A 19,603-nucleotide genomic window follows, 5' to 3' on the forward strand; every position below is an offset into this window, starting at 1 on the left:
TTGTCGGGGCACCTGCATGGGGAGGAGTGGGGGCACAGACCCCCTCATTCTACTTTTGACATTTACCTTCTCTCCACTACTTCTGAGACCTTTCCGGAAGGCCTCCCTCGTTCTTCCTCTTCTCCCCGGGCTGCCCCGATGCTGCCTCTCCCCTCTTTGGGCCGTTATTCCCCCTCCTTCAGGGCAGAGGCACGGCCCAAGGCCCTCACATTGGCCCCTTATCTTATCCCTTCAGGCTAAGCCTCCTCTTTCTCGTCTTCAGGTACCTTCTCCTGTTCATAACTCACCTGTCATGACAACAGCATCTTACATGAGTCCAGAACAGTTAACTAAAGTGCTCTCTCTCAGGCATGTTTCCATTGACCTTCACAGCCACCCTGTGAGACAGGTATCATCATGCCCATGTTCCAAATGAAGAAGCCGTGGTACCGAGAGGGCAAATGACTGGCCCAGTGTCAACCAGCTAGTGGTCCCTACTCAGCCTCGAGCCCAGGGCTTTTGACTCCACACCAGGTGTCCTTTCCACCCAAATCCATGGAGAGCTCTCAGCTGAGAACAAGGGTCCCTCAGGAAGATTGGAGCTGATGCCTGCATCTCAGAAGCCATGGGCTCAGGGAGTCCAGCCATTCATTCAACTGATCAGGTTGGACTCAGTGTGTGTCACAAAAGGAGTTGGGGTTGAGCGGCCTCTAGGTGCACCTGTCGGGGAGACACAAAGATAGCATCTTAAGATCAGGAGACCTTGCTTCATGGAGAGCCCCAGGGAGGGCGGCGAAGCAAAGCATCCTCCAGGCTCACATTTGGGCTTAGAGTAGAGGGGGCAGGGTGGAGGCTGCCTCCCCAAACCCTGCTGTGAGGGTGAGGCTGGGCAGTGTTCTCAAAGTGCCTTGAGAAGGGGGCAGCCAGAGTGCCATCCATCAGTGCCAGTAATGGCTAATGGTGCAGCAGGTGCATTTCAGAACCCATGATGCTCTTTGGCACATGGCCCCAGGGTGCCTCTGAGAGGCTTCCTGGCACCCGAGGCGCTGCTGAGGCAAGAGCCTGACTGAGGAGTCCCATTCATCAGATGTGGCCACGTCTTCCTGTCTGAGACGCCACTCTACCCTGCCTGGGGTCAGTTCTGGTGCTCAATACCAGCCGACTTCCCATTCCTGAGCTGAGCTTTCCAGCAAATGGCCACACACCAGACTCTGTCCCCAGCTCTGCCACGATTTCTAGGTCCATTGGAGGTCCCTCAGCCTCAGCCTCTCTGTGTCTCAGTTTCCCCAGCTGCAAAATGGAGCTAAGATTGGACGGGTGCACCTCGCAAAGGTGTAGTTGGGGCGGTTCCTCCTACATTAGGACTGTGCAGTGGAGCTTCATGGTTCCTGGTGGAGGTCTCCAGAGACCCACCCAATGTCACATGCACCCAATGTCACACGCACCCTAGGACTACACATTCAAAGCCACATGCGGCCTCCCCTACTCCCCAGCCTGAGCAACTGAGCCTCAATACATAAAAGGGAGATAAGATAATAACGTTCCCTACTTCACATAGGTTGTGGGGAGGATTAAATGAGATAAAAATGTGTAAACAGTGCCTGACTCTAGAAATACCCGTTCTTCCTAAGGGATGATTATGGATGGCTAAAAAAAGTGGGGGGGGGGGTCAAAGTTTCCCCCACCTCAGCACTTTTTAAGTGTAATCTTGTGTTGGTTTGTAGACTGTTTGCTGCCTGTTGGAGCTGGGAGGCAGACACAGCTGTGATGCTACAGATTATATCCACTAAAGATCAACCAGAAATAAAGCTTATTAATACAGCATATTAAGTGAATAAAATAGGCTATAGAGCATAGTCTCATTTAGGGAAAATTCTATGTGTGCACAGAAGAGGTGTCCGCGAGGAAGTTCCCTAACAATGTTAAAAGTGGTTATTTGCTTTACTCTTTCACATTCTTGTATTTAACTTTTTAATGATGACTATGAATCACTTTTATAAAACAGTGCATTCTCTCTCTCTCTCTCTCTCTCTTTCTCTCTCTCTCTCTCTCTAAAGATTGAGTGGTTTTCCCAAGAAAAACAGGTTTTTTTGCTCTGATTTTCTTGGCTGACATCAGAAGAAACTCTTCCTTTTCCATTTGGTGCTCTGAGTTCAGGGGATTCATCTCAGGTAGAATTAAAGTGGTGGCCAGGGACATTGGCAGTTCCTGAACAGGACAGAGCCTCAGCAGCCTGTCTCTACCACCCATCAGGATGTCACACGACAGCACTGTCCTCATTGAAGTCTGATCAAAAACTTACCAGAAAGGGGGTTGGAGGGAAAGAGACTGTGTTTCTGTAAACAAAGGCCACCCAAGCCTGACACATCACCCAGCCAGATGTTACAGCCCCATTTCACTATACCAGCCGTTACAAAGGAGGAGAGAAGGCTTTAGTGAGCAAAATAAAATGAAATAAAACAGAAGCCTTAAGCTTAACACTAGAACTGTCCTCTCAGACACAATCTGTGAATTTTCTTACGATGGTGGACATTAGCCAGCTGACATCAGCCATGACACATTGTGTGTGCACAGCAGCACCACCACCCCCCAAAAAGCAGCCTTCATTCATGCTTTCATACAACTGTTGATTGTTCTCTTTGGATGGACGCCCAGGATTATTCCATTTTCTTCTTACCAACCTAAGTCTTCCCTCACTGTGAGCTCCTTTATCCTCTCTCCTCTTAAATTGGCAGTTATGCTTAAAATCTGGGTATTTTTTACTATTGTTCAAATTTAGTTCTAGAACATTCTGTGGCACACTGTGCTATGATGTGACCATGAGCTCACATTTTAGCGCTTCTCTGAGGGAGGAGCCATGTCGTCTTACCCTCCTGCAAGTGAGGACTTCCCTGTGCCTGTCTCTGTGCTGGGCACCACCCATGAGGGGCAGGGGAGGTGAAGGCGACACAAAAGGAGACGCGGCCCCTCAGACCCTCACAGTTGGGACTGGCTGTTAGTGAAGGGCCTCTGAAGCATCATGGTTGCCAGGAGTCAGCCTGAAGGGCGCGTTGATTTAAGCCCTTGAGACTCTTTCTCTTCCTTTGGGTACGGTTGGCTCCTTGCTTCTTGAGTAGAGGGATTTCCTAATGACCTGGGACCCAGACTTCACCTCACTCAACCCATGAGATGGGGATGCATTGCCCTTTCACTAATCTCTGTGTCTTAAAGTAAAACCGTTGGACCATAAGCACTAAAGAATAGAGTGTAAATACAAAGAGGAAATTTTCTTTTAAAAAATTGTTTACTTTAATTTTTAGGAGTTTATTTATTTATTTTGAGAGACAGCACAAGAGGGGGAGGGACAGAGAGAGAAGGAGAGAAGGAGAGAGAATTCCAAGCAGGCAATGTGCTATCAGCCTGATGCAGGGCTTGAACTCACAAACGGTGAGATCATGACCTGAGCCGAGATCAAGAGGCAGACACTTAACTGACTGAGCCACCCAGGCACCCCCCTAAAGAGGCAATTTTCAAGGGAAGTGAAAGGTTTAATTTAGTTGAGCAAGTGTCCTGGTATTCCTAATCTGGTATTTCAATCACTACTGTATTTAGTCTCCGTTAACAGACCGCTTAAGGAGGTGAGACTCCGTGTCAGGCCACCTGGGCTTTGAACCCTGACTCCATTACATGCCTGCTCTGAGACCTTAGGCAACTTACTCAACCTCCCTGTGCCTTAATTTCCCCATCTGCAGAAGTAGGCGTAATAATAGAGACGGGTGTATGAATTAAATAAGTCAATACCTGGAGACGCTTGAAACACGGCTCCTGTCATTATGAGGAATCCTGTTTTCCACCCTAGTGCACTGGCTCCTTCCTGATGGTACAAAAAAGGGACCAGAGCAAAGGAAAAATGGGATGCAGGAGCCAAAAATAACCTTGAGGAACAAAGTTCACTGGAAGGTTATTTTTAGATTCTAGATTATCTCTACCTGATCTTTCAGCTATCTGAGAGAAGAGGTCCACTTAGGGTATTTGTTTTTTTAATGGCAGCTTTATTGAAATACCTACGGTGCCGTGAAATTCCCCCTTTAAAATGTACAATTCAGTGTTTTCAGCATATTTGCAAAATTGTGCATTGTCACCACTCTCTAATGGCAGTGTGGGATTTTTAAGCCGAGGGGGTCCAGGGGCTATCACCCTTTGTCTGAACGGAGCCAGGGAACAGGACGGGCGATTCCGCTTTCCGCTGAGTCACAGCAGGCACCCCGGCGGGGCCTGCGGTCATTGCTCCGGGAGAAGCCCGCCGCCCGCCAAGGCGTCTGCTGCCCCCTAGCGAGGCTGCTGCTTGGCCTGAAATACCCCTGCCCTTGAGGTTCGCTCGCGGAGGTGAGATTCAGACTCTCAAAGCTCGGTTGGGATTGGGTAGTGAGTCTGCCAGCCCTGAGCACGGAGAGCCAGGGTTGCCCTCCGCTCTTACTCCAGCCCGGACAGCGTCATTTCGCCCAGTCCTGGAGGGGAGGAGAAAAGGGTTGTGCTCTTTAGACTGTTGGGAAGGCACCAGTAGGAACCAGTAAGATGTAGTAGCCTCGAGATGGGTTTTATCATCAAAAGATCAAAGTTCAGACCCTGCTCTGCCCCTTGCTTGCTGTGTGACCCTCAACAGGTTACAGAACCTCTGAGCCTGCTTTCTCGTCCAGGGAGTGGAGACAATGATTCCTCTCATGAGGTGGTTGTATTACAGAGAAACTCTCCCTCTCTCTGAAGCCCCTGTGACTGGCTTATAGACAGGGCTCACATAAATAGATGCTATTAATACTCCAAAGCTGCCACAAGGGTGTCCAGTGTGGCCCTGGCTTATCCAAGGAGCTTTCTAGAACCTGAGTTGCTGATGACCAAACTGCATTGCTGTGGGTAAGAAAATGAGGAAGAATAGGAAGGATGGCAGTAGGCGCAGGAAGGCCATTTCGTCTTCCTCTACATCGGGTGAAGACTACCCTAGGTCAGAAGAAACCTACAGACCCCCGGGGGAACCGTACAGGAGGAAAGACCTGGGTGGGGAGCGGAAGGAGGCATCAGAACTGCCAGGAGTCCACGTCCCAGAGGGCAGCAGGGCTGAGGGAGCGGTATTCAAATCTAAGTAAGGTCCCAGGCTGCCTCAGTGGTCTTGGGCAAGTCATTTAGTCTCTGGGGGCCCTTTACCTGTCTCGGATTTGGGTCCTGCCCACCTCTCAGGTTTGTAGCGAGCCTCAATGTCGTCATGGAGAAATGTCCAGGAAAACAGCAGATGAGCTCCAAATAGTGAGCAGGGCCCCCTGGCGGTGTTTCAGACGTCACCTTTCATCTGGACTAGGTGCCTGGGGTTCCCTCATCCACCACCGGACACCTCAAAGGGCAGCCTAGGAGGCTCAGAAAACAAAGGTACCTCTTCAGGTAAGCTGCATAGAAGACGTGAATTCTGCCGGGCAGAAAATTTGCTCCGTCTTGCGGCCTGCGGAGACCCTATTCTTTGGGAGCAAAAGGGACCCGGGGTCTCACCTACACATCCCTGTGCCCCATGGGGGCCCAGCCTTGGTGAAATGAGGAAGAAGTTGAAGATTTCCTGGGGGGCCCTGCCCTTCTCTTTCTTCTACCATCCCCCCTTCCTGCCCACACCTTTTTCCTCCCTCCACCCCAATTTCACCATTATCCGATAAAAGTCACAATAAAAATTCCATGTTAGCTTGTTTCCGAACTTGTAATTTATTAAAAGACTGCAAGTATCCATCAAAGGATAAATGGGTAAACACAATGTGTTATGTCCGTACAACGGAATCTTATTAAGGAATGAAGCCCCAGCGCGAGCCACAACATGAAGGAGTCCTGAAAACATTAGGCTAAGTGGAAGAAACCTGTCACAAAAAGGCCACATATTAAATGATTTCAGTTATCTGGAATATCCAACAAGGGTAATCCATGGAGACAGAAAGCAGATTGGTGCCTGGCAGGGGGTGGGGGTAGGGGGTTCAAGAGAAACCACTTCATGGGCACAGGGTTTCTTTTTGGGGTGATGAAAATGTTCCCAAGCTAGTAAGAGATGATGGTTGCACAACACTGTGAATGTACTAAATGCCACTGGATTGTTCACTTTAAAATGGTTAATTTTGGGGGTGCCTGGGTGGCTCAGTCGGTTCAGCATCTGACTTCGGCTCAGGTCATGATCTTGTGGTTCGTGAGCTCAAGCCCTGCGTCGGGCTCTGTGCTGACAGCTCAGAGCCTGGAGCCTGGAGCCTGCTTTGGATTCTGTGTGTGTGTGTGTGTGTGTGTGTGTGTGTGTGTGTGTCTCTCTCTCTGTCCCTCCCCCGCTTGCATTCTGTTTCTCTCTCTGTTAAAAATAAACATTAAAAAAAATTAAAATATATATATATATATAATCGTTAATTTTCGGTTGCGTGACTTTCTCCTCAATCAAAAGAAAAAAGGAAAAAAAGACTGAGTAACCACAGCCCTGATTGGATTCAGGGATTCTGGGATTCTCTTTCTCCTTCTCTTGCTGCGCCTCCCTCTCTCTCTCAAAATAAATCAACTTAAAAAAAAAAAAAAGTGGCCCTTTTTAGTTTCCAGGCTTAACTCAACTTTTGTGCCTTTCCTACAATTTCTTCCCTACCTCCCACCCCACTGCCCTTAAGTCAGTGCCGGGGAAAACAAGAGGTAGAAAATGAGGGCGGGGGTGGTGGGGTGGTGGGAATTGGTTGATTTAGAAGAATAAGAAAGCAGAGTGCAGCCTTAAGAAAACAGCTCCCAGTGTGTTTATTTTCCTGTCTGTGTGTCCCTCTTAGATTACAGGGATCCGTGGGGTGGTGACCATGTCTCGTCTGGGCTGTGTACCCACCTCGGGGGTTGTGCTTATTTTTGTGTTTTCCGTCTGCTGTCCTTGGCTGCAGGTCTTAGGGCTGGGATGTGTGGCGGTACCATTTATTGGAAGAAGAGAACTTTAGTCAGCGAGCCCGTCTGTGCAGGGCATAAGTGGAAGGTGGGCTTTGGGACTTCTCGACTTAGCCGGGAGCTGAATGTGGCGAGCTGTAGTGCGTATGGGTCCCTGGTGTCTCACGCCTCCCAGGCTCCTTTGAAAGAACCGCTTTCTCTAAAACCTGTGATTTTAAAATATCAGCAACAGGAGCACCTGGGTGGCTCAGTCGGTTGAGTGTCCGGCTTCAGCTTGATGATGGCTCACTATCTGACGGTTCGTGGGTTTGAGCCCCGCATGGGGCTCTCTGCTGTCAGTGCAAAGCCTGCTTCAGATCCTCTGTCTCCCTCTCTCTCTGCCCCTCCCCCACGCTCTCTCTCAAAAATAAATAAACAATAAACATTAAAATATGAGCAGCCACTGAATTGGGGGCAAACTGACCTCAAGAGTAGGGAAAAGAGTAGAATGCCCTCCCTCACCCTTGCATTCTTCTCCTGCAAACCCTGCTGAATCCTTCCAGCTTCTTTTCACAAGCTCATTGATGAGAGATTTTCTGCTAAGAGATCACATCTGTCTGATCGAGGCCCAGAAAATGCTTCTCCCGTTTATTCCCCTGGAGACGTCGAGGGGAACCCATCACTTCGGGGCCAGTTCCAGCATTGGAACGGTGGCCTGGTCACCTCCACTGAGGAAACCCAGAGGCCTTCATGAGTCATCAGCACGATGAGGGCAAGGGTCCTGTTCACAAAGGCAGCACAAAGGACAGCAAGACGTCGAGAGTGAGCTCAGCACCAGAAAAATGCAAATGACACCCCCCTACCTCCACCCAGAGAGATTTGGGAACCGGAATAATTGGGAAGACACACACTATGCTTTTGGGTAGGAACGCTAAATATTCTGAAGAGAGCAATTGTTATCATTTTGGCACAAAATATAAGCCCAAAATCCCAATGGAATTTTGAGAATTTGAGAAAAAATGTTCTAAAGGACACCTGGCAGAGAAAACATGCAAGAAGGTCAAACAGGGGCACTTGGGAGGCTCAGTTGGTTGTATCCGACTTCGGCTCAGGTCACGATCTCACGGCTTGTGAGTTTGAGCCTCGCGTCAGGCTCTGTGCTGACAGCTCAGAGCCTGGAGCCTGCTTCGGATTCTGTGTCTCCCCCTCTCTCTGCCCCTCCCCTGCTCACGCTCTGTGTCTCTCTGTCTCTCAATAATAAATAAATATTAAAAAAAAGAAAAAAAGAGGAAACCAATACATCAGAGTTTTACTTGTATACCTCCATCCACCATGTTTCAGGAGGGGAAGCTTGGTCATTGAAAGGAATTGATCAAACCTAAAGAGCAAAACCATGAAGCTCAACTTCTCAGCCTTCCCTAAATCTTTAGCTGCAGGTTGAACAAGGTGCCCTGAGCTGGCTGGCCTGGCTCACCTGGGCCAGTGTCTCTAGCCAGTCTGGGAGGCCTTGAGCTTCTGGGGCGATCCCACCGCTCCAGGGTGAGGCATCTGGTGACTCAGCCAGATGGAGTGACTCATGGACCAGTCTTGGGGATGAGCCATTGGGCGGTGACCGGGGACGCTCCGAGAGGCTCCACCAGGGAGGAAGATGCTATTTCCTAGAGCTGAGTGGGGAGCAGTAGTTTTCTCAGATAATGGAACTAGTCCCTCTTAGAAGAGGGGTTCTGATGTTTGGGGGCTAAGGGAAACAGACCATTAGGATAGAGGTCCTGCTAAGCTCATTCTTTAAAAAAAAAAAAAAAAAAAGAATTCATTTTGGGGGCACCTGGGTGGCTCAGTGGTTAAGAGTCTGACTTCGGCTCAGGTCATGATCTCATGGTTGGTGAGTTTGGGCTGTGCACTCTCTCTCTCTCTCTCAAAATAAATAACATTAAAAAAAATAATAATAGCATAAGTAATTTAAAAGAACAATATCGGGGCACCTGGCTGGCTCAGTCACTAGAGCATGTGACTCTTGATCTCGGAGTCATGAATTCAAGCCCCATGTTAAGCGTAGAGATCACCTAAAAATAAAATGTTTAAAAGGAAGATAACAAAAAGAGGAGACTCAAATTACAGAGATAAAGATGAAAAAAAATGGAATAAGCCGAAGTAGGATGGATGAACCAGAACAAAATGGCATACTCAAAAATCTAGAATTCACAGTTATGAATTACTTTTAAAATAAAGCACTAAATATTCTCAATAAAGATGAGAACAGAGTATGAGCAAATGACTTTCTAGTGCGTTCTGTGGACGTGAAGTACTGTCTCCTGCTGGGGCTCTAGGGGGCGATGTGTGCATGTGTGTGCATGGTGCTGTTAGGGATTTCTAAGCCCGACCCCCAAGAACGCACACCCGAGAGGTCTGGTGGGGGACCCTGAGGTGAGTGGAGGCCCAGCCCTGACCTCCGGGGGGGCAGGCTGGACAAGGGTCAAGAGTCGGTTTGCCTCGCTGTTGCCTCGTGATGGAATGATCCCATTGCGTCTCTGTGCGTCATTTTCCTCACTTGCTGATGGCGCCCCTCTCCTGATGGGCCTTACATTTTAATGGGAAGAAAAATAAATAAGTAAGCAAGCTACTGGTGGGCAGCATTTGTATTTTAATGAAGTGGAAAGAGTGCTGGGCATCACGAGCCAGGCCCGGGAACCTGCCCACCTGGTGGTTCTGAGTTATGAAGTGATGTGATGCAGGTGAATTAAAAGTGCACATACGCATAACGGGCAAGGCGGATGAGGTTGAGCATCCCTCGGGGAGGGGATGGGGGCGGGGATCTGTCTGCCCCCGGGAGGTGGGCCCTCTCTCCCCGCCCCCACCCCCATCCCCCTAGCGCTTCGGCCCCTCAGCCCAGCTAGCCCGTCCTCATCCTCCCATCTCCCTTCCCCAGGTGGGCCTTGACCCAGGATGGCTGAACCCCGCCAGGACTTCACCGTGATGGATGATCATGCTGGGACGTACGGGACGGGGGAGAGGAAAGACCTCCCCTCTCAGGGGAGCTACACCCTAATGCAAGACCACGAGGGTGACGTGGACCAGGGCTTGAAAGGTGAGTGCGCAGCCACGCATGCGCAACAGGTGCCTGGGGGGCGGGGCGGGGTTGGCGTGGGTGGGCGGCCGCCAACCTGCTTGCTCAGGAAGGGGCTGGCCCGAAACAACAAGCTCTTGAAAGGAATTTTAAATACTTGATTGTGTCAGTAGAGTGAAGCCTCATAATTTGAAAGGGCCAAGATAACTCAAAATGTGAGGCCGTTTGAAAACGTACCCTTCCAAAGAAGAGTCTGACACGTGTGTGGACAGTGGCATGACAAAGATTGCAAGGGGCCTGTCAGTCTGATTAATACCCGGTGCTCTCTTGAGTCTTTAGCCCAATCTATTCACCTTTAGATCAGCAGCATTCATGAACATGAAAAATACTGGGCTTTGCATCTTATTTTTATCTCCTCCTTAAGAGCCTGTCTGGGCCCTCTTTCAGCAAGGTCAGCGCTGAGATTCCTGCTGTGCCTATACTAACAAACTGGATCCTCTAAACCTCTAAATATTCTTTTTTTATTTTTAAGTTTAGTTATTTATTTTCAGAGAGAGAGAGAGCGCAAGAGTGCACGAGTGGGGGAGGGGCATAAAGAGAGAGGGAGAGGGAGAGAATGCCACACAGGCTCCTTGCTGTCAGCGCAGAGCCCGACACAGGGCTTGAACTGATGAACTGTGAGATCGTGACCTGAGACGGGCCCTTAACCGACTGAGCCACCCGGGCGCCCCTAAACCCCTGGATATTCTATAATACAGTCTTTGGGCCAAGTTTTCTCGACCTCCTCCTCTCCCCCACCAAACACCTGTGTTTCATGTCCACGGAGTTTGGGGAGTCCCGTGGAGGGCACCAAGCCCTCTCTCCTGCTTCTCATGCTGTCCTCTCTGTCATTTTGCCAAGTGATACCCAGTGTAAGAAGACCTCCATTCCTGCCCTCCAGACCCGTTACTGAGGAGACAAAATAGCAAACAGCCTGCTATTCTCTTTCAGTGCTAAAAATAATAAAAATACTTTGCACCCTGAGGTGTGGAGCAGTGGCTGGAGGCGGTGGGGCTCCAAAGTGGGAAGGGTGCTCTTCTGGGTGCATCTGTCTGGGAAGGTTCCCTGCAGGAGGTAGGGTCACCAGGAGGACCCCTGGGTTGGGGAAGCACGAGGAATGATAGTCCCTGCTCGCAGGACTCATTGTGGGGCCTGGTTTCAAAGGCGACTTCTGTCTCTCCGTTGAAGCAGAGAGCGTAGGAGTCAGAGGAACCTGGGAATCAGACAGGTGGGCTCCTGGCTGGTAGAGGAAGAGTGGATATACTGTCCTGGGGAGCTCAGAGGCTGCCCTCTGGCCTTCTTGGGGCCTCCCAGCCCCAGGTGCTGGGGGAGGGGAGTGGGGGGAAATACCCACACCAGCCAAGTGTCCCAGGGGGCCAGATCTGCCCTCTGGGTGTCAGGCTCCAAATGGTGGTGAGAAATGTACGTCCTTACCTCTCCCAGGCCATAGCCTGGCTCCAGCCAGAGCTGCTAAGGTGCAGCTCCCATGGAGGGCAGTGAGGGAATCTGCTTTCTCCTTTGAGTCCTGCTGGGTGCCCTTCCTCCCTTTGTCCCCCACTCCGTTCCCCCCACCCCCGCACCCCGTCTCCTCCTCTCCCACGGTCTCCTTTTCCTCCTTCCCTCTTTCCCTTCTTGCCTTGATTTTCTTTCCCCTGCTGTCCCCCTCCACCCCCGTGGCTCTACAGCCCCTTCCCATTTTCTCTCCCCACCCCGACCCCAGCCATGTGGAATGAAGGGTACTGGCCCCCAGGACCTCAATCCCAAAGGTTAGTGGCACGCCGCTTTCTCCCTGCAGCCCTACCTGGCTGAGGCAGCTTCGGTTGGGAGCCAGAATTTGCCTTGTTCCCTGATCCCCTGATCCCCTGATCCCCTGACCCCTTGACCCCCCCTCATTGGGGCCCTGAGAGCTCCTTCTTCTGAGGACCTGAGCCCACACATCCACGTGCAAGTCTCTGTTCTGTGTCATGAGGACCATTGCCGCTTCCACAGTCAAGTGTCCCAATTTGGGTGATAAAGTTTATGGCCACCCTGCTTATAAGGGAACTTCCTTAAAATGGTAATTGGGGCATTTTTCTAGAACTCTAGGATTGCAAAGGCCTTCACCACCAGCGTCTCAGGCGATGCTCACAACAACTGCTGAGGGCAGATGTCACTTTCCCCGGTTGACAGATGACAAGCGGAGTTTCCTCTCTGAGGTCAAGGGCTGATATGCGGTGCTGCCCCATCAGAGGGACGTCTTCAGCTCCTTGTCATCTGTTTTGCCCCTTGTCACTCAGCAAGGTCCCCTTGGAACTTCCGTTATTAAACCCTCATGGGTGGAATCCAACTTAGAATTCTGCCTGGTGTGAATTATGCCAGTGACATTCTGTTTAGGGTAGGCTGGTATTAAAAATTAAATTTAAAATACATACAGCGTTGCAACAAATATACCTAATAGTATAGGATGTTAATAACTGGGGAAACTTGGTGTAGGGTATATTCTCTGTAGTAGCTTTGTAATTTTTTTTCTATAAATCTAAAACTGTTCTTAAGTAAAAAGTTCGTTAAAAAAAAAGGGAAAAAAAGTGTTTTTTACCATTCATATTTTTGGGGGGAGAAATGAAATTCAATTTGTAAAGTTAGAACGAGTTTACAAGTTATTTTGTGTCTCAGAGTTGTCTAAGGTATGTTTGCTAAAACTGCTCAATTCTTTAACATAAAACACGATCGGAAGTTCTGTGCTAAAACAAATATATGATATATGATGTGTGTGTGTGTGTGTGTATGTGTGTGTGTGTGTGCAGATTTTAAGTTGCTAGCCTTTTTGTCACTGCTGTGAAAGGGAAACATTTGTAGATAGTTTGCTTACCTAAAGAGTATACTTCCCAAGAAAGCAAGTGATACTTAAGAGATTTCCATCACTCCCATCAAATTTGTTCTTGCTTCTAAGGATTTAGGAGTGATTTCTATATGGGGCGTGAGCGGTATAACTTGGCAGAAGCTGTGTCACTTTACTAGCAACATTTTAGATAAGTGACAGACTATTTGGAATCATGACAAGAAACCACGTATAAAATACTAGAACAAAGAGTATCTGTGTGGAGGCTCAAAGTTGGACAAGGACTGGATACAGCCAAGAGCCTCCAGGTGGGTGAGGTGACAGGTGGTTAACTGATAGAGGAGTGCACCCTAAGGAATTAAAAGGTGTTTAAGGGTTAACTTGTTAGATCTTCCAGCTAAGACGTTCGGAAAAGGCTTCTTCCTCCTCCTTTCTGTCCCTCCAAGAAATTTAATAAGGCTAATTCTAATGATAAGGATGGCAGGCTCCAGGACAGAGTGGGGGAGGGGCTGCTTGGGGGACAAGCATGCTTGGGGCGCTCTCCATATGCTCTTGTGCTCTGACAGTCAAGCCTGGTTAGTAATAACAAGACCCAGCACACAGTCTGCAGATGCTTTCTCGCCATTTGTCCAAAGCCTTCTGGAGGCAGTTTGCAGGTTTGTGTAAGCCCCAGGACCAGGGAGCTGTGGGTGTGCTGGAAATCTGTTTAGAATCGGTCCTTCTTTGGCCGGACGGTCGCCCCCAGGGCTGGGTATCCACTGGCGGCATTTTAGCAGCGGGTGTCGGATCTCTCAGTGCAGTGGAACACCGCTTGCCCTTTGTCGTCTTGGGGTTCTGCTTTGTACACAGGCCAGCCCCGCAGACCCTGCCCTCACCCCCAGGTGGAGTGGCTTTCCCGGGCTCCACCAGAGCCTCCTTGGCTTCGGATTCTGAAAGGGCAGTTGTCTCCGTAGGTAACTGTGGCTGACGTTTCAGGTGCGACTCCAGTCCTGCTGGTCAGTACTTGGAGATCTTTCTAGGAAACGAGCTGGGTGAAGCCCAGACACACGATCCGACGTCCAGTTAGAAGGCACTGCGTCTGCCCTTTTCAGAGGAAGGAGTTGGATCGGACTGGGTTTCCAGGCGTTCTGCTTGTCGCCGATGAAGGGTTGCGCTCTCCCATGAGCCTCTCGGTCAGGAAAGACACAGCAGCGGGCTTGGTAGTGTCGGCTGCCCTTTTGTCGGCATGAGGCCGAGTCTCTGATGAAACCGCGGGCTGGTTAAAAGGCAGTTTCGCCTCTTGTCCGGGAACGAGCACCTGCATCTTGGCCTGATGACCCTGCTGTGGGGACACCGTCGTGTCGGGATGGGGGTGGGATTGGTCCCCCTTGTGACTTTATCACGTGGCCACGCCCCATCCATCTGGGTCCCGCGCTGGGTGGTTTTCGGCTCCGAAGGACACTGCTCCCCATTTCCTCCTGCAGTCGGAAGGAGGGGTGGGGAGCGGCAGCCGTTCTGAGGGGCTCATTGTGTATGTTCCAGAGTCTCCCCTGCAGACCCCCGCTGATGATGGATCTGAGGAACCGGGCTCTGAAACCTCGGATGCTAAGAGCACGCCGACGGCAGAAGGTGGGCCCTCCTCTCCTTGCCTCACTGAGACAGCGCCTCCGTGCCTCCAGCCTGCGCTTAGCCGTGCTTTGAGCCCCGCGTGCTACCCTTCCCAGCTGCGTCCGCTGCTGCCTCTCCCGCTGGCTGACGGCCATGCTTGTTCGGTGCTTTGCAGGATGGGCTCAGGCCCGGGAATGTCACGGGAGCCAAGCCCTGCTTAGGTGCCTCGCTCTCCGGTGCCGTGTTTGGGCCCCTTCATCGTGTGTGTGCTTTGAGGCAACCGCGTTTGGAGAGGCCGGGTCTGTGGCCGAGCGGGGCCCGAGCAGAGCTCCACAAAGCCCCTGCTCCATGGCAGCTGTCCCCCCACCCCACACTCCTTCAGAAGCCCCCGCCCCCCTTCCTCTTCTCTCATGAGCCACCAGGTCCCAGTGCAGCCATTTGGGTGAGAAAGGGGGCGGGTCGGTGCACATCTCCAAGCTCATACTTTGGGACTGATCTGGTCTAGTATCCTTCATTTCTTGGGCTCTCGGCATGGTCCAGGGCTCTGGACCTTGGCCGAGGTGTGCATTCCAGCACGCCTTCTGACCTGTCCTCTCTAGACGTTTGGTGTCTAGGTTATTATAAAGCTCCTCATGTATTTCCTGAAGAGCTCCTTGGTCCTGATTTTGACCACCTTTTCTTGCTTCCCTTCTGAGTCAGTCAACACTGCATTTGGTTTTAGGTAATGGAAAACCAAACTAGCTGGGGCCTAGATATGAAGAGGTTTGTTGGTCTCACTTAATAACATGTCTGGATGGCAGCAGGTCTCCAGCGTGATCAGTGCTCTTCTGTCTTTATCTTCTGCCATCTGTAATGGTTGGATTATTGCCTCGTGGTTACAAGATGGCTGCTGCACTTCCAAGCATCACATCTGCCTTCCAAGCAAGAGGAAAGTAGCAAAGCCTGGCTAAAGGGGCCCTGAAATCAAATGTGTTTCCTTTTTATTAGGAAAGCAGTTTTCCTGCAAGCCCCGCCTAGCCGACTTCCGCTTATGTCTCATTGGCCAGAGCTGAGTCTCATGGCCACGCCTGGCTGTAAGGGGGAGGCCGGAATACGGAGCGTTTTGCTTTCCAGACTCATAAGTAGGAGAAATCAAGGGATAAGGGCATTGAGAATGGCTCTTAAGTAACCAGTCTGAGGTATCTGCCCTTCCATCCCCCCCCATTCATCCCCAGGGAGGTTCATGGTTCTCTTCTCAGTACTCTCCTCCTCCTGGCTCTGCCCATGACTTTGGAGGCTGTCACAAGACGAGAACGTGTCCCGGCATCTCCCCAAGTGTCCACCTTTGAATGAATTGAGAAAGTGCCTGCCAATTGCTTGGTGTAAGGGACCATCTGTGGGGGAGAAAGTAGGTGTGGCCCTGCTCCCCCCCCCCCATGCCCCCCCCTCCCCCCAGGTTCTCAGCCTAGTGAAGAGAATACCCAGGCCAAGGGCTCTTTGTGCTTCTTCTTAGAGCTGCTGATGCAAGACATTTCCCGCTGATCTGGTTAGGACAGTTTTGCAAGTTGCTACCTCCCTGAGGTCGTCAAATACTAATGCCAGACTTCATAGCAGCCTCCCAAATCATGGTTGTCAGTGGCCCCATCAACATTATTCTGGAAGGATCTTCCAACCAAGTCTTGCTGCACTCTGGATCCTGTACATGTGTGGGCCCCGAGAGTTTCCACTCCCTCCCCACGAGGAAGGGGACTCTGCTGGGGCTGGGCTTGGCCAGGCGGCTCCGCCTGCTCCCGAGACGACCGTGATTAAAATGGATTCCATTTGACTAAATTGACTCGGACTCTTGGAAAGCTTTCAAAGCTGACAACTCCTTATGTCTGCCTGGAACAGCCTGGGAGTATGCCAGGGCACTGCTTGGGGAGGACTGCTGAATTGGAAGGTGCTCACCTTGATGAGAGGCTGACAGCAGCTCCTGGTGGTGGGTTTTTAACTGTGGCCTCTGCTCTGCAGGTGGACCATCTGTTAAGCCTGTTGTCAAGCACCCAGCTCTGGATGGGACCAGCCTGTTCATTGCCACCTGGGGGAGTCTGTGCTTTTAACCGTGAGTCACGGACTCACAGGGCAGGGGGCTTAGAGCTGGACGAGAACTTGAAGGTCACCTGGCCATGATATTCCCATTTTGCAGATGAGGAAACTGAGGCCCAAAGGGCAAAGGTCTTGCTCAAAGCCTCACGGCCATCTGATTTTAGACATTTCCTCTTTAAAACACCTGGGCCCGTCCCCGGCAGTCTCTTCTGCTGCAGCATCCACACGGAGGCTGTCCCCGGCAGATGGCCTGGGCATCTCATGAGGTGGTGCCACCAAGCAAGATATTCATGTGCTTCCTGGGGAAACATCAGGCAGGGGCGCGGCTCTGGGTGTTGCTTTGTGGTGTTGCTTTTTGCATGCCGCCGAGTCCCCTCCTGCCTCCCCGCCCCTGCCTGCTCCCACTCGAGAAGTAAGGTGAGGGGCTTGGCCTGGCTTTCCTAGCCTCCTTAAGGCGACTCTCGGTTTCCAGACGCGACAGCGCCCTTAGTGGATGAGGGAGCTCCCGGCGAGCAGGCGGCCGCTCAGCCCCACACGGAGATCCCAGAAGGAACCACAGGTGAGGGTGACTCACGTGGCTGGGTGGAGGCGGCCCTGGCCGGGTGCCCGGCTGCCCTGCAAGGGGGAGTGGGTGCGAATAGGGGTTATGCTGTCTCCCAGCGAGGCAGCAACGTGGGAGGACTCCCGGTTTCTGGGAATCTTGGGTCATTCCAATCTTGGTGCCTTGATGGCCGATGGCTTCCGTGGCTGCCCGCCAGCCTCCCAGAGGAGGGAGGATCTTCTGGATTCCGTCCAGCTTCTCCCTCCATCTCAACCGGCACATCAGCTCCAAGCTCTCTGCAGGGTCCTCCGAGGCAGGCTGGTGGCAGATCACCCCTGGACTCAGTCCACCTTCCTGCTGGGGCTCTGCCCAGTGACAGGGTCACCTCCTAACAGACAGTTTACCGCCTGGGGCACCCAAGCGTGTGGCAAGGTCTCATGACTGACCCACGCCTTTGGAGGATCTTAATGGGATAGCCCCTAGGGAGCTCAGCAGTGTGACCTAGCATCCATTTGTAGAACTAGCTTTTTCAACGTATCTGCATCAAAGAGGCGTGACGAGACTGTCCTGTCAGCACAGATGATGGGGGTCGCACAGATGATGGGGGTCGCGCAGACAGGGCACCTACCAGAAATGGTGGTGGCCTCCAGCCCCCTGGGACCCTTAGGAAACGGCTCGCTGAGCCCAGAGCTCTGGCCGCCGTCCCCCTCTGGTAATGTTCTTTGTGCTTATGTAAATGCTCAGCTGTTGGCTTCTGGATTGGGAGGGCACTGAAGAAGATGTGCAGAAGAGTTCCAGACAGGATGTCACCAGCACTGGAGAATGGGGAAAACGTCCCCAGACAGGAGTCTTGTTTCCTTCCTGAAGACGGTGCTCACAGCAGCTTTTTGGGAAACGGCAGCTTTTTGTCGGGGCTCCATTTGTTGAGAACCCCCATGCAGAGGTCCAGCGGCAACCGCCCCCTCCCTCCACTTGTCAGAACTGTTTCTGCTTTGTGAGTTGGTCTTTTGAGATGGATGGAGGCGTATTCTTGAAGCTGGATGGCCCTCGTCCTTGACAGTGAAGGTCGTTTGAAGGCTGAACAACGATGAGCTCTTGGATAACCTGATTTTTGTACCCCACCCCCACCCCTGTGCCTGTATTGTTTACTCAGTGGGAGAGCCCTTCCCCTCCAGGGTGAAAACTGTAGCCCGCTTCTGACTTTTTCATCACTGCTAGGCGATCAAAAGTACTTTAGTCTCGTCGCAAAACACCGTTTGAGACTGCTGGTTAGAATGTCTGGTCCCATCCAGTAGCCCAAGCTCATTCAGGGTTGCAGCCCCCCACTTTGGGGCTGGGGAGGTGGAGGGGACGGGAGGCAGGAAAGTTCGTCCTGGATCAGCACTACTGTGCGCGGCTTCACCCTCTCTGCAGCGTTTAACGTCGACTCTTTCTTTTGTGGGCACCTGTTTGGAATCCTTCCAGACTCCTCCATCCCAGTCATCCCCCAAAGGTCCCTCCCTCTGCCCTTGATTCCAGCAGGCACTTTGCTCTCTTCAGCCCCTTGGAATCTGAAGATCCCCTCCAGCCTTCTGCTGAAGTTGGCTTGCTTCTATTGGCAGCCCACCGGCCATGGTCCAAGGCGCCTCCACGCTGCTGCCTCCCTGTGTCCATATCGGGTCTGTGGGAAACACAAGGGCATGCTTTGCCCAAGCAAACTTGGCGTGTGCAGACTGACCACAGGGCTGCAGCCACACCCTTTGCTCCGCCCCCAAAGCGGGGCCAGCCCATCTCTCCTCTGGTTTTCCCAGGTGGGATTCTGACAGCGGTCCGCCGTGTCGCTAACCACAGGGGATACACACCAAGTGTCTCCGAGTGGTGCCTTGAAACCCTCCCTTTGGGGCTGAGGTGGGTGGTGGCCATGCAGCCCGTCCTCCACGCTCCCAAGCCACCCTCTCCACACTTTACATCCTCAACGAGATAGGGAGGATTTAGATTCGGTGGGGGAGGTTTTCAGCTGTTGACCTGGATGATGTGTAACCTAGTTTCATCCTTGGTTAGGTGTCTTACATTCTTGAAACTTCTCCTTTGAGGCCTACTGGGGATGCAGCATGGCCGCCCCACAGCAGGAATCCCTGCCTTGCTGGGATGGGAGCCCCTGCCTCTTGGGGCTTCAGGGATGCGGAAAGCCCGTGTAGCGATGTGATGGCCCAGCCACGGCCACACACCCTACCTCCTCCCTTTGGCCTCTCTGAGCACCTCCCTTGCTGGGAACTGGGGAGTGAGGGGGCGTCAGGGTTATCAGCAGCCTCCAGTGTCTGACACGCACCGGGGCCAGGATATTGCAATTCTGCACCCGCGTGTGAGTGCAGTGACCTCCCAGTGCCACAGCAGTGATGTCATTCCCATGTGTCCCCCACCCCCTTCCCCGTGTTCTCCGTCTCCAGGACTCTATGCCACTTAGCTGGACCTGCTGTCACTCTGAACCTTTCTACCACAGCCTCGTCAGAAACTCAGACAAAATCTGTGCTTGAAGCTGTCATTGTTTGACCTCGTGGGTGGCACAGTGTCAGCTTGCGGGGGCCCGAGAGCAAGGTCATGTTTATGATCTGGTGGTTGGGGAGCCCACTGCCAGTCCCCTCACGGCCCTCAC

At 51.9% G+C, this 19,603-nt stretch overlaps 1 protein-coding gene across 17 annotated transcripts in view; it reads left to right on the top strand.

Moving 5' to 3' along the window:
• MAPT (microtubule associated protein tau) overlaps positions 1 to 19,603 on the top strand; it is a 101,044-nt gene that overhangs the window by 41,335 nt on the left and 40,106 nt on the right. For 9 of the 17 annotated variants that reach the window (XM_086687608.1, XM_086687612.1, XM_086687609.1 and 6 more), the window contains exons 2-4: positions 9,785 to 9,943; positions 14,301 to 14,387; positions 16,903 to 16,989. In XM_086687608.1, the coding sequence (XP_086543734.1) occupies positions 9,802 to 9,943; positions 14,301 to 14,387; positions 16,903 to 16,989 (316 nt within the window). In that variant the 5' untranslated portion in view covers positions 9,785 to 9,801. The remainder of the gene's footprint in view (positions 1 to 9,784; positions 9,944 to 14,300; positions 14,388 to 16,902; positions 16,990 to 19,603) is intronic. The other 8 variants (XM_086687611.1, XM_086687626.1, XM_086687617.1 and 5 more) reach the window with 2 other exon arrangements.

This window comes from Puma concolor, chromosome E1 (genome assembly GCF_028749965.1).
Source record: "Puma concolor isolate L17-30 chromosome E1, mPumCon1.1.hap2, whole genome shotgun sequence".
NCBI classification, from domain to species: Eukaryota; Metazoa; Chordata; class Mammalia; order Carnivora; family Felidae; genus Puma; species Puma concolor.